The sequence below is a fragment of the Grammomys surdaster genome, unplaced genomic scaffold (genome assembly GCF_004785775.1).
Source record: "Grammomys surdaster isolate TR1022 unplaced genomic scaffold, NIH_TR_1.0 259, whole genome shotgun sequence".
Classification (NCBI taxonomy): Eukaryota; Metazoa; Chordata; class Mammalia; order Rodentia; family Muridae; genus Grammomys; species Grammomys surdaster.
This window is the reverse complement of record NW_021604700.1, coordinates 2,207,470-2,221,428: the sequence shown is the minus strand read 5'-3', so window position 1 is coordinate 2,221,428 and position 13,959 is coordinate 2,207,470. Positions and strand designations below refer to the sequence as shown.

Below are 13,959 nucleotides of genomic sequence, written 5' to 3'. Positions count from 1 at the left end.
TCATGGTAGAGTGCCGAGTTAGCACACATGAGGCCCTAGCACCACACAAAAAAGTAGACTTTTTTTTTGGTTTTTCGAGACAGGGTTTCTCTGTGTAGTCCTGGCTGTCCTGGAACTCACTCTGTAGACCAGGCTAGCCTCGAACTCTCAAACTCAGAAATCCGCCTGCCTCTGCCTCCCAAGAAAAGTAGACTTGTATAGGTTTCAAAATCAAGTTTTAAACAGTAAGGAAGGGCAGCATCAGCTTTGAGTTCTTTGAAGAAGTGGGGTTCACACTTTAATGCCTGAAGGAGATAGGTAATGAATATTTGCAGACCAGTGACTAGAATTACAAAGAATAAGGAATGATAACCATACAAGGTAAACATTGTAAAACCTGCATTTGATATCAGGAAACTGAGTTTCTAGCTAACTTTTTGGGGCAAGGGGGTTGCTTTAATTTACAGTAGTGGTTCTCAACCTGTGGACAGGGGTGACACATCAGATCTCCTCTTGCATATCAGATATTTAAATTACAATTCATAACAGTGGCAAAAGTACACTTACTAAGTGTCAACAAAATAATGAAGTAACTGTATTAAACGGCCACAGTGTTAGAAAGGTTGAGAACCACTGATTTATAGAGAGGAAAAGAGCTCCCTTTAAAAAATCAGGTACATATTTAAAGTTATCCCTCACAGATGACTGCTTTTTCTAAAGACTATGATTAGTTGCTACAGGCAAACATGTCCGTGTCTGAAATTATAAAGTACATCTGTCACAGGTGTTTTGTCATTCATCTTCAGAGAATAAACACGTTGGCTGTAACTCCTGATTGTCTTCTAATTAACCACACAATATAGAAGCAACATGAATTTTGTTACATAGTTACAGAGGGGAGCCTCTTATTTTGGAAGTATTTTTGGTAGCTAAAGAAATGGTTCAGTGGTTAAGAGCAGTTTCTGCTTTTTTTTTTTTCCCCTAAAGGGGAGAGGATTTATTTAGGACAGAGGGCAAAGGTGGGGAGAGAAACAGGAGAAGATGGTGGAGAAAGAGGAGAGAAGTGGAGGCCGGCCATGACCACGTGGAGAGAGGGGAAAAGGAAGGGGGGAAGGGCGAGGGGACAGAGAGAAGCTAGAGGCAAGAGAGTAACAGCCAGTTTCTGCTTTTATAGAAGACCAGGTTTAGTGCCCAGCACCCCACAGAACAGCTGACAGTGTCCCTAACTCCAGTTCAGGTGACCCAGAGCCCTCTCCCGGCCTCTGCCTGCACTGGGCATACATATAGTACACACACATATATATATACATACAAGCAAAATACTCATACATAATATAAAATAAAAAATACATCTTTAAAATATCTTAAACCTTAGCCAAGCAAGTATCTTTTAATCTTTATTATTATTTTTTAAAATCATTTTTGTACAGACAGAGTTTCATGGGCCTCGAGGTCACCTGGACTTCAGTGTGTAGCTGAGGACACCCTTGAACTTTTGATTCCCCTGTTCCCATCTACCCGGCATAAGCCACTACCAGCAGTTGGTTTTGTCTTTAGTTTTCTCTCTGAGGATGGGAGGTCTCACTATGTTGCTCACATTGGGCTCTGTCTCCTAGACTCGAGTGATCTTCCTTTCTCAGCCTCCCAATATGTGGGGCACCAGCAGGCCTGACTCAAAAATCCCATCTCAATCTTTCTTACAAGATTTTACAAAACAGGAATAACACACTTCCTTCACACAATGCAGGAGCCCAGCTGAGTCTGCAGAAGGTCCAGAGCAGCATGCATGGGAGAAACAGCTTCTAGGAAGAGCTTAGGTAAGGGGTTGGCTAAGGGAATTCTGGGATGCCTTTCCCTCTAAGTCTCTGCAAAGCAGGAAATGCAACTTCTTCCCTGCCCAACTCCAAGAGGAGAGCTGGCCTGATGGCATTGCTGTCCATGGCCATTTGCTTATATTTTGCAGACCTAATTGTACTGCAAAGGGAACTTCCTAACCTTTTTGGATAGTTTACATCCAATAGACCTTAGGAAAATCCAGTAGTGGCTGCCTACTACTGTGAAAACTAGGTTTATAGTCGTTAGCTTGATTTTACTTTTAAATGACGTGACTCTTCAGCCTTCTCCTAGTGTTCTGAGTGTGCACACTCACAGTTCAGTTTTGTTAAGTCGACAGAAGAATAAGAATAATAAGAATATAGGTCAAGGATGTATGAATAGAAGTTGCTAGCTAGCATCCGAAGCCCTGTGCAGAAGGGACATCGTCTGCCCTGTCTCCTCTTGGCTCCATCCAGGATGGAGGGTCTTTATCAATTCATTCTTCCAATGTGTGTTGAACATTTTCAGTGTGCAAGCATGCCGCTCTGCTAGAGACACAAGGATGAAATACCTGAAGAATCCCTTCCCCCAAAGACATAGGGAGAGCAGAGGGCTGCAGTGGAGTGAGGGAGGATGACCCGAAGTAGGTGAGTAAATAAGGGTCAAAGGTCAGAAAATAATGCTGAGTGGTATGGGATCGCAATAGAGGGTATGTTCTGATGTATCCCGACTCTTTCAGGAAAAAACAAATCGGGGATTGGCCAGTAGGAGGAGAGTCAGATGCTCCCAGTAGGTGAAGAATGTGACAAAGACTGAGCTGTTCTAGCAGAGGCAGATCCAAGTGACCCCTCCAAGTCCTTCCTAAGTCACTCTCACTCAATGACCAGCTCATCTAAGGAAGTGCAAGCAGAGTTTTAAGTCAAGTCCCATCTGTTAGTGTCGCTATGCAGAAAGCCTGGAGAGGCTGCTCTTAATGACCTTCACACACAGGAAGCTTGATAGGCAAAGGGAAGGGAGCGATGACCTATCGGCCATCTTGAGTGTCTCCCGTCCCTAATGTCCTGGATTCCTCCTCTGTATTTTTTTTCTCCTGAATCAAGATGTTGGTACAGAGCTAGGACTGATATCATAGATGACGTTTATGTCATCAAAGGAAACACATGTGTGTTCTAGGTTCTCCCTGGCTATATCCCCCCTGAGAATTTGAGTTTGACAATGTCAAGGGTCCTGCCTACTGCAGTCTCTTGTATTTCTGTACCATCCACTGCATCAAGGACATAACATAGTGACTGTTTTTTGGATGAGCGAATTCACAGATAAATGAGCAACCGTGAATGTTAGTAAGTAAACACTGTTTTATTTATAATTACAGAAGGAAGGAACATTTAACTCAGTCTCACCCGCTGGAAATCTACTTAAGTTTGAACAGCCGTTCAATTATATCAAGAGTAATTGCCCATTGCTGGATTATGGACGCGATCCAATTCCTTGAAAAATAAGCATGTGTGTTAGTTATCAAAGCAGAATTTCATTGGACATTAAGTTGTGCCCCAGTGGATTTCTCCCCAACAACAAGAGAAGTTAGTCTCTGGAGCCAGCAGGAGTGACTTGCCCTTTCATTTCCAAGGACTATTCCTGCAGCTCCAGTGTGACATTTGCTTAAAAGATGAAGCCAGCCCCATTCTAAATAAAGGTATCTGGACAGCCCTTCAGTGCTGAATGTTTTATTGGCATATAGGCACTTGGCAGAGTAAATACACGGTTACAACATGTTTTTAGTTTACTTGCTTTGTATAGTGAATACAAAAATGAAGCCACAGTGTGGAATTCTTTTCCCCAAAGTCCCAGACTTCAGAAAGCAAATCCCTAGTCATGTGTGTTTATGATAGAGAAGGCATTCTCACATCGTGAAACTATATTATGGTTTATGTCAATGATGTCAAGCCTTCTGCCATATTGAAATGACTAGTCAGCACATCTCACACATATCACATAGCCTCCCCTCCCCCCAGCCACCTCTTGGGGGTTGAACTAGTACCTCCAGCCTGCTAGGCAAGTACTGTGCCTGAAACCATACCCTTAGCTCATGTTTTACAAAACGACAAATTAAAATAACTTTTGTCTGGGAAAACTATAAAATCCTCAGAAGTCACAGGTTTGAATCTGAAGGATTACAAGGGCAAACACGAGGATATATGGAATTTGTCACTCTCTGAAAAAGACGCTGGAATCTTGTAGTCTTCAAAATGCTCTTTTAAATGTGGTGTGTGTGTGTGTGTGTGTGTTAGGGTTACTGAATAATTTCATACACTGTTTCAAGTTACCAGAACAAGTCTTTTTTTTTTTTTCAAGGAAAATCTCTCTGTAAAAGGTCAGTAACATAACTAGTTTAAAGTTCTGGAGATTTGGCCATGAACCAGGAGTCTGCAAGAGCTTTGCCTAAGGCAGAGATTGCCCGTTCAGATCACAAGCACCTTGCTCCCCCATGGAAACACTAGAACACACACAAACCTATGAAAGGCAAGACAGGTGTTGTACATGTTCCACACACACACAGATGATTTTAGTGCATTGCAGGGTTCTTGTCCATCCTGTCTGTCCTGCCGTGTCACAGCTGTCTTGCCTGTTTTGGAGACCTTGGCTGTGTGAAATATGGATCGAAGTGTTCCTCGTGTTTTCTAGAATGTTGTGCTACTTAGCACCTACTCCTCTCTGGCCTTCTGGATTGGTACTAATCCTCATCCAGCCAATTCAGTGACATGAACTCTCGTTTATTCTTAGCTTCTCATGAGGTACAGGAGGCGAACAAAGGTAGGGAAGAGGAGAGGTTCTGGAGCGAGGTTGGCATGAGCAGGGCCTCCACAATAGCCATGGCTCTCTGAGAAAGAAGATAGTGTCTGTGGGGCTAGACGCTGCTCTCCTGGCTCTCTGCCTTGCTGGGCATGCTGCTGGCCATTTGGCTATCTGCCTCTTCAGCTTTGGACTTTATTTATGGGAAGATTCAACAAGGTCAGAAAGCTTAATTAGAAACATCTCTGTGCCTAAAAGCAAGCCCCAAATAGCCCCTGTGCAGCATCGCGCCTGCGCAGCATCGCGCCAGGTCACCAGCTCCCACATGTCCAGAGTAGCATGAAACTTGTTAGTCCTCATCCTAGGCCCTGGGATGTTAAAGTTACGTGGCAAGCAGGAAGTCATTATTCAAGGCTGTAGGTTTCCGGTAGAAAGAACAAGCAATGACTAATCTCTGGTTTCAATCCTTGAAGGAAGGAGGAGGTTGTGGAAGTAAACATCATTTTGGTGCACCATCGCTAAAGACTGGGTAAAAAAGGTAAGCAGGGAGCGTAGTAGATGGGCTATCCCTTCCTCACTCACATGAGATGACTGGTTTAGTCCTTCCTCACTTAATCGTGGGATATCTCATGGACACAAGGATGCAAACATTCTAAGGAAAAGTGAAATGACTCAATACGAGGCCATGCTGGCGTGGTCATTACTCATCATCTATGACTTAGAAGTCCCAGAAAGTCTTTGTGAGAGGGGTGGGGAGGGAGAAAGCCTTAATTCCCGCTTAAACAGCTAAGTGTGGGATAACTTCTCTGAAGGAGGTGCTTGACGGCCATGAGTAAAACTACCCCGAAGCCGATGTGTGAGGTTCTGATGTTAAGATTTTTGAAAGGAAGTGTCAGTCCTCTACTTGGGCCTGAAACCTTCCGAAACACAATGAGATATGTCTTACTGCACCTGAGCGCATTCGTCTCTTACGAGGACAGTTACAGGTTGCAATCTATCTTAGAGGTGAATGTCTTTCCATTTCCTTCAGAAAGAAGGAAAGCTGGCCTTTTCTTCATGGTATCCCCAGGTTCGGTGCCTGATAGGGAACCGAAGAAAACAATCTGTTGAATGATCAAACAATTTCTATAATGGTAAAGTCTTTGGTAAACTTGAATGGTTTCATTTATTCCTTTTTTCATTCATTCATTCATTCATTCATTCTTCCCTCCCTCTGAGAATAAACCAGAATCGTGTGAATGGGAAGAGTGAAAGCTGTCATGGCTTAAAACTTAAAAATTGGAATAAATACTCTTTTCTTCTTGAATAAATTCTCATGAGCCTTTTAATTTATATAAAGCAAAGCACCCGATCTTTTATTTATTACTGTGACTAACAGAGCATGTGGTAGCTGTTCAAATAACGTCTGTGTAATTCGTAGGTTGAGTTAGAAAATTTAGCCAAGCACTTTGTATAGCCTAAGGCTAATTTGTGCCAATGAAATCTCTTGCCCCATCTGAATTTCCTTAAAAGGTGATTAATTAATAGAAACCAACAAAATTGACCAACAAGGAATTGATAGCAGGATTAGGAATGGGTTGAGCTAGTTCCACCCACCAAGGTGACCTCCCACCTTGGATCTCTGCTCTGCATCACCAGAGATCTACCAGCCGTGGCTGGCTCTTGGTACTTTATAGGACAGGGATGCCTGGTTCGTGACTTCCTCTTTCTGTGGCCTGGCTATGGTCAAGAGACAGTGAAGCTGACTGAGTGGGTGGTGAGGCTGGAGTCCTTCACACGCTTGCTTAAAATGCCTTAAAGTGCAGTTCAAAATTTGTACCACGTTTCTGTGAAGAGATTAGTGAGGTGTCATTTCCTGCTCCTACACTGCCCCCTCTCTGGAGCCCCTTTAACTGCCTTTCACCACAACGCTCCAGTTCTTCTACCCCGTTTCTATGAAAATGTTAAAGTGACCATTCATAGGGAGCACTTCAGCTCCCCAAAGACAGCTCAGTACCCACACCCTCTATACATTTCCTCTGGATTCAAATTAAAGAAATAGTTCATAATTTTTATAGCAAGTCACATGCAACCCCCCTAAGGATACCCATAACTAAGACCCTTGAACTGACAGTTTTAAAAGAAGAACGACTGGCAAGCTGTTCCTACCACTCCTCTGAGGACTGCTCTGGGAAGCTCACATCATGATCATGCCCGGCTAGGATGTCGGTGCTTGGGGCATCCTCTACCACCCACTGGCAGGCATGCGCATCAGCAGCACTGACTTGCTCTGTATCCATAGAGAAGGCTGAGCTATCATCCCCTCCCAGCACTTCCTGAGCCTCAGAAACCTGGGGCACCTCATTCCACTCCACGGGACAGATGGGGTTAGAACTAAACGTGGCATCTTCTTGAGGTGTGACTGTCACAGAATGCACAGCCTCACCTCCTGCCTGGGGGCTGTCCTGTGTGGAAACTATGGCTGAGCACACTGTCTCAGCTGGCTCCTGAGCCTCAGATGGCTCCTCTATGGGACCTAGACAGCTGGTGTTCTCAGTGAGCCCCCCACTGGTGGACTGAGAGGTAGAGCCTCTACCCTCTGACAATGTCCCCAAGTCCACCCCAGGAGCCTCAGCTTCCAATGGCATAGGATGGGCCTCCTCTCTGACTTCACTTTCTTTATAGTTGTCCTGCTGGCTGGCAGCTGGCTGGCTGGCTTCTGAGTGGATCTTACTTTCTTCTTCTTTTTGATTTTCTTGGGGAACAGGTGTCCCATTGTATGTATCATTTTCAATCACTGGAACAGATTCTACGGACACTGTCACAGTCAACAACTCTTTCAGTTCCTTCAAGGACCCTGGCACGGTGCTAGACTCTGGCCTCTCACAGGTTGGTTCCTCATCTTTAAGGGTTTCCCCAACTTCCGCCTCCGACAAGTGTGAGCTGAGGGCTCCTGCTGTATTCCCTGCAGTGAGAGGGCTTCCAGCAGAGTTATCCACACTGGACACTGACACCTGCCCATCCCCACCTGAAGGAAGGCATGACCCAGAGATGGAAGTACTTTCTTCTCTGGCCAGTGAACCAGGCACCCCAGGCTGCTGCTGCTTTTCCTCTGGCTCCTGGAATACTTCATTACTTGGGGGCTCATTATCTGGAGCTCCTGGGAGAATGGCGGATACTCTTCTGGCTGGGCTGGCCTGGTTTGACCCCATGGAGGTTTTGAGATCTGTCAGGCTGGACACACTTTCACTGGGCAAGGCCATGTTGTCTTCAAATAAGTTGTGTTTCTTCAAGATAGCTGCCTCTGTTATCACTGAGAGAGACCAGAAAACAAAGCATCATATTAGCACTCTGCCCAGCAAACCTGGATTTTCTGATGTTACCCAGAAGCCACTCATTCCCATTTGCTCCTCTGGCTCTCCAAAGTCCCAGTTTCAAGAACCATCATATGCCCATCCTCTTGGAGGTAGACTTTCCTGATAATCCAAACCTGCAAACTTTCCAGACTCCGAATCTTGGCAGTGTTCATTAGAAAATGTCTTCAATCAAGAAACACTTGCTAGGCGTCTAATCTGAGACCAGCCCCGATGCAGAGAGTTAAATAAAGCCTCTGTGTTTAAAGAGCTCAAAGTCTCCAAGAGTTCCACATTCATCAGTGTCACCAGCTGCTAAGACAAGTGGTTAGTTTGGAACTCCAGTAGGACAGGTGCAGGCCTTCTACTTCCTTGCTTTGTCTGGCAGTGTGGTTGTGATTGTGTAGTGGGTGCTAAGCACCCAGCTGAGAGAGTTTGTTTGGCCTGGAGTGTTCGAGATGAACATTTATAAGTACCTACCTCAGTCTCAAAGGCGTGGGGAGGAACAAAGAAAGTAACAGCACAGACAACAGGGCCTGATAATTCAGCCACAGACCTCTGTGCAGGGCAAGTGTCCAACATGCCAACTCAAAGCAGGTATTACAGCAGAGGCAGAGCCACTAGGGGCAATCAGCTCCAGTGTCCTGCTCTAACAGATGCCATTTTGCAGCAAGTTTCAGGCAGAGGGGAGGTTATGCAGATGAATTTTCTTCCAACTTACTTAGACATGTCTGCATAGGCCTATGCGCACATACCATGCCAACACCTTTGCCCTCATCACCTGAGATTCCTGGTCAGCTACAGTGACCTGAGGCTTGTAATGAGCCACTTTTCTCATTGGATGTGGTTTAGTAATGGCTACTAAGTAAGTCTCACTCCCGCAGACAGCTGGCAGCCTCCTGCAGAGTATTTCCAATGCGTAACTAGTCACACTGTAATCACAGACAAGGCCCCACTCTACACTCAGCAGATGCCAGAGTCCTAAAGAGGCCCTGAGTCCCATGCCTTGCCCTGTGTCTCTGTCCAGCTGACTGGAGGGGAGGAATGTGCTGAGACAGCAATGGTTGGGCCCTACTGCTGTCCAGCCCTGAAAGCCCTTTGGTGTTCTGGCAAAGACAGATCTACATGACAGACTCTCAGCTCAGCCCCATAAGCCTTGGTTTCTTTCCTCTTCAATGTTAAAGCTTACACTCATATCCTACAGAATTCATGCTTGCGTTGAAAGAGGACTGTCGTGGCAGCCACCTCGTGAATGAGTCGAGGTTGGTCCTTCCTTCCTTTCTGCCCTCTCCTTGTTGTCTCCCCTGTAGACCAATATCAGTTTCAACTCTCCCTCGTTCTGACCTTACAGCCTTCCCAAGTTCTATTTCTGGAGTGCTCCCCGTTATGGAGTGCTCCCTCCTCACCTTTCAGGGTCTCATCGAGGAGGATCTGATACAAAATCTCTTCATAGACATTCTCAACATGGATCATATTGGTATGATCTGCGAAGATGAACTGCTCATATTTCTGAAGCTCCTGGAAAGCGAGAGAGAAAAGGAAGAAGAAGAAAAGCCATGACGTCGTCAGAGGTGTGCAACTCAAAGCTATGTTGAAATCCCATCAGACACTATGATAAAGGCAAGAAAACGGTAAATGCTGGTGAGGTTGCAGAGAAGAGGGAACCTTTGTACATGGCTGGTAGGGATGGGAGTTATTTGAGGCATTGTAAAAAATTACTATGGACCTTTCTCAGAAAACTAAAATTAGACCTGCACGTGATCCAGCCACCACTCTTACATGTGTGCCTGAAGGAAACTGTTCATAATAGCCAAGCAATGGAAGCAACCCGCATGCCCAACCACAGAAGAATGGACAGGAACATGCGCTGTATACAGGGTAAGTGAAATTATGTCATCTTCAGGAAAATGGATCAAATAGAGGTTGTCACCTTGAGTGAAATAAGCCAGACCCAGAAAGACGAATGTCACCCACTTCCTCTCACATGCAGAATCTGGATTTAGAAAACACTTAAGAAGACAGAAATGTAGAAGGAAGACAATTTGGAAAGCAGATTGGCAAGAGGAATGAGAGGGATGAGTGGTGAGGGCAAGCGATCAGAGGGCACTGCATGCACACTCGAACACGAAGATCAGAGGGCACTGCGTACACACTCGAACATGAAGATCAGAGGGCACTGCATACACACTTGAAAACAGAAGATCAGAGGGCACTGCATACACACTTGAAAACAGATCAGAGGGCACTGCGTACACACTCGAACACAGAAGATCAGAGGGCACTGCATACACACTCAAACACAGAAGATCAGAGGGCACTGCATGCACACTTGAAAACAGAAGATCAGAGGGCACTGCATACACACTTGAAAACAGATCAGAGGGCACTGCATACACACTCAAACACAGAAGATCAGAGGGCACTGCATACACACTTGAAAACAGAAGATCAGAGGGCACTGCGTACACACTCGAAAACAGAAGATCAGAGGGCACTGCATACACACTCGAACACGAAGATCAGAGGGCACTGCGTACACACTTGAAAACAGAAAGAGACCCAATATTCTTTGTAATTAATATATAATGATAAAAACAAGGGGGAAAGATGATGCCTGTTTTCAAAAGAGATGGGGAAAGGGCAGCTCCCACTTACTGCCTCCTCATTGGAGAACGTGGGAGGATGGCAGCTGTGCCTACAGGTTAAAGATGCTTAGATAACAATGCTGCCAACAATGTCTCCCCATGTTCCTTTTGCCTCAAGCCTTTGAAGTAACCTCCTTGTACTTGTTAACTGTCTATGTTAAGGAGGCACCCAGCTGTTGGTCATTCCATCTGTTTATACTGAGAGCACATTCTGTGTAGAGACTTTTTTTCCAGTCATCTCCAGGCCTATGAGTGGGTGCCCTGTCCTCTTTTTCTCAATACTAACCAATGTTTGCTTCATTTTTAAAAGATTTATTGTTTATGCATATGAGTGTCCTATTTGCATGTGTGCCTACATAACAGAAGAGGACAACAGATTCCCTTATAGATGGTTCTGAGCCACTATGTGGTGAACTCAGACCCTCTGAAAGAGCAGCCAGTGCTCTTAACTACTGAGCCATCTCTCCAGCCCTCCTTCATCATTTTTGATCTGATACAAAGAGTACTTTACCAAAGTAAAAGTTATATGTGGTGAAATGCAGATTTTAAAACTATAGCTTGGTGACATTAAGTATAAATATGTTCCTGTGACCGTAACCTAGGTCCTCATACAGACCACGCCCCTCCAAGAGATAAGGCCTGATGGTTATCTGTCACAGTAGGTTGGGTTTTGCATGTAAGGAAACCACATGTTGCTTTGTGTTTGCTCTTTAGATTTTTCCACACTATGACACAGGTCAGCAGGTCACATTCCTCCTTATTGATAAATAGCATTCACTATATGAATGAGTTAGAATTGTTCATTCATATTTATTTGATGTTGACTAAGGTGATTTGTATAAGAATGGCCCCCATAGGGTCATATATTTGAGTGTTTAATCACCACACGTTGTGGCAGCATTTGATAAGGATTAGGAGGTGTGGCCTTGTTGGAGGAAGTGTGTCACTGTGAGTACACTGAAATTTCTAAAGGCCACACCAGGCCCAGTCTTTCTCCCTCTGTGTGTGTGTGTGTGTGTGTGTGTGTGTGTCTTTGTCTGAAGGTCAGGGTACAGCTCTCAAATACTTCCTCAGCACCATGCCTGCCTGCACATCACCATGATGAAAATGGACTAACCCTCTGAAACTGTAAGCCAACCCCCAACTAAATACTCTCTCTTATAAGAGTTGGTGTCTCTTCACAGCAATAGGACAGTGACTAAGATACGGACTTTTTGACTAATGAACATTTTTTGTGCACATTCTTTTCTGTATGAATGACTCAAAAACTCATTTATCTTAGGTAGATGCCTAGAACTGAGGTTGCTGGATCAGGTATGGATATATGTTCAACATTATTAGCACAGGAGTCCTTTTCCAGTTGGAGAATCAAGGAGTCTACCTCTTCCACTGGCACTGATGGTCTCCAATTCCAAGACCACTCAGACACGATATAAAGTCCCTTGACATTCCCAACCTCCTAAAGCCTTCCAAATGCTTTCTTACCACCATGAAGACCACACATGGATAAAAATGTTACTAATTATATACCAGAGATGAATTTGGTTATTCAGGCACATGACAGTGCTGGTGGTGGGGCTCCCTATATACAGCTTTTAGAGACAAAGGAACTTAGCAGTGAGATTTGATGCTTTTTGGTCTGATGGCCAGTATTTGAGGCAGGTAGCAGGAAACTACCATGTAATGTGTTGGCCTAATGCTGCTTGTATTCTATTCTGATGCTAATATTGGTTCCTCAAGATCTGGTTGCCCCAGAGACAAGAGAGTCTGCATGTAGACCCGAGTGACATATGATACTATGTGATATTGCCCCCAAGTTATTTCTGATTGGTAAGTAAAGATGCCAACAGCTAATAGCTGGGCAGAAGATGCATAGGTGGGGTTTAGGATTCCTGGGCTTAGGGTTGGAGGAGAACCACAAGGAGGAAGAGAAGGTAGGTGGAGGAGGAAAAGCCATCATGGGTTAGGTGAGTTCATGAAAATGTGGCCCTGAGGTCTTCCCAGTTGGAGTTAAGAGCAACTCAGATGAAACATAGTAATAACTGAGGATTATCGATAGGAAAGTAGATTCTAATAGCATAGAGGGTAGATATCTGCCCAGCTCTTGTGCTGTTTAAGACTGACTGTAAATAATAAAAGTTGTGTATCTTTTATCAAGGAACTGAATGATCAAAGGTGGGGTAGAAACCCAGACTGGGATTAAATAAGTTTTATAACACTATCACGTTTAGATAGCTTTCAGTGCTAAGACATGGGGTTGCTGCAGCCCTGGATTTTATGGAACCCCCACTAGATAACAATGAGGCCTCTTTATGTCCACCTGAGAAGAAAGGTGGAAGACTAAAGAACCATGAGCTTCAGTGAGCTTTAGACGGTTTAACAGACAAGAACTATGAAGCTTTGGAAGGGGCCTGAGTAAGCCAAGGCACCACTCTGAGTCTTTACTTCTGTTATATGAGGGGTACTAGATCAAGCCTCAACATCCCTTCATCTTCCCATGCCATTCACCCACTGGAACGAAGTAGAAGGCTGACTCTGGGAAGCCCCCCTGAACTGCCGGAGCTCAGCGAGGGAAGTTGTTATCTTCCCGAGAAGGCTTCCCTGTGTAGCCACTGCTGCGTTGTTCACGTGGCGTCCTGCGTGCCTGGCATCTGCCACTACACTGAGAACTCCAGGACAGCAGGGGCAGTAACCTGGGTCATGTTTTATATACACCACGGTACCTGGATCATGTTTGATACATTTCTGAAGTATGTTTGTTAAATTAAAAAAAAACCATATTTTCAGGCAGTTAAGTAATTCTGTGGGAAGGGAACAGGGGAATATATATGTTGCTCGGTTACAAGGCTCATCCTGCAGGCTGAGACAGCTGAACTGGGTCATCTGCTTAATTTTCTCCATCAGCTAAGATGGAACCCTGACACTAAGACCTGGAGGGTGCTTAAGAAAATGCACCCCAGGCAATTCTGCTACACAGCTAGGGTAGCGTCAGATGTCCCAGTTCTAGAAAGTTGCTACTAAAAGAACTAAGAGAAAACTCACATTAGGAAAATAAAAGACAGCCGGGCAGTGGTGGTGCATGCCTTTAATCCCAGCACTTGGGAGGCAGAGGCAGGCGGACTTCTGAGTTCCAGGCCAGCCTGATCTACAGAGTGAGTTCTAGGACAGCCTGGGCTATACAGAGAAACCCTGTCTCAAAAAAACGAACAAAAACCAAAAAACAAAAAAAAACAAAAACAAAAAAAAGAGAAAAAAAAGCTGGGCGGTGGTGACACACGCCTTTAATCCCAGCACTTTGGAGGCAGAGGCAGGCAGATTTCTGAGTTCAAAGCCAGCCTGGTCTACAGAGTGAGTTCCAGGACAGCCCAGACTATAAAGAGAAACCCTGTCTCGAAAAA

The 13,959-nt window shown here is 44.8% G+C and overlaps 1 protein-coding gene across 1 annotated transcript in view; it reads right to left on the bottom strand.

Moving 5' to 3' along the window:
• Positions 1–3,129: 3,129 nt before the first annotated feature.
• The window catches only part of Fam129a (family with sequence similarity 129 member A), a 152,563-nt gene continuing 141,733 nt past the window's right edge, over positions 3,130–13,959 (bottom strand). The window contains exons 13-14 of the mRNA XM_028775757.1: positions 9,323–9,434; positions 3,130–7,876 (exon numbers count right to left, since the gene is read on the bottom strand). Coding sequence (XP_028631590.1) covers positions 6,729–7,876; positions 9,323–9,434 — 1,260 coding nt within the window. The 3' untranslated portion in view covers positions 3,130–6,728. The remainder of the gene's footprint in view (positions 7,877–9,322; positions 9,435–13,959) is intronic.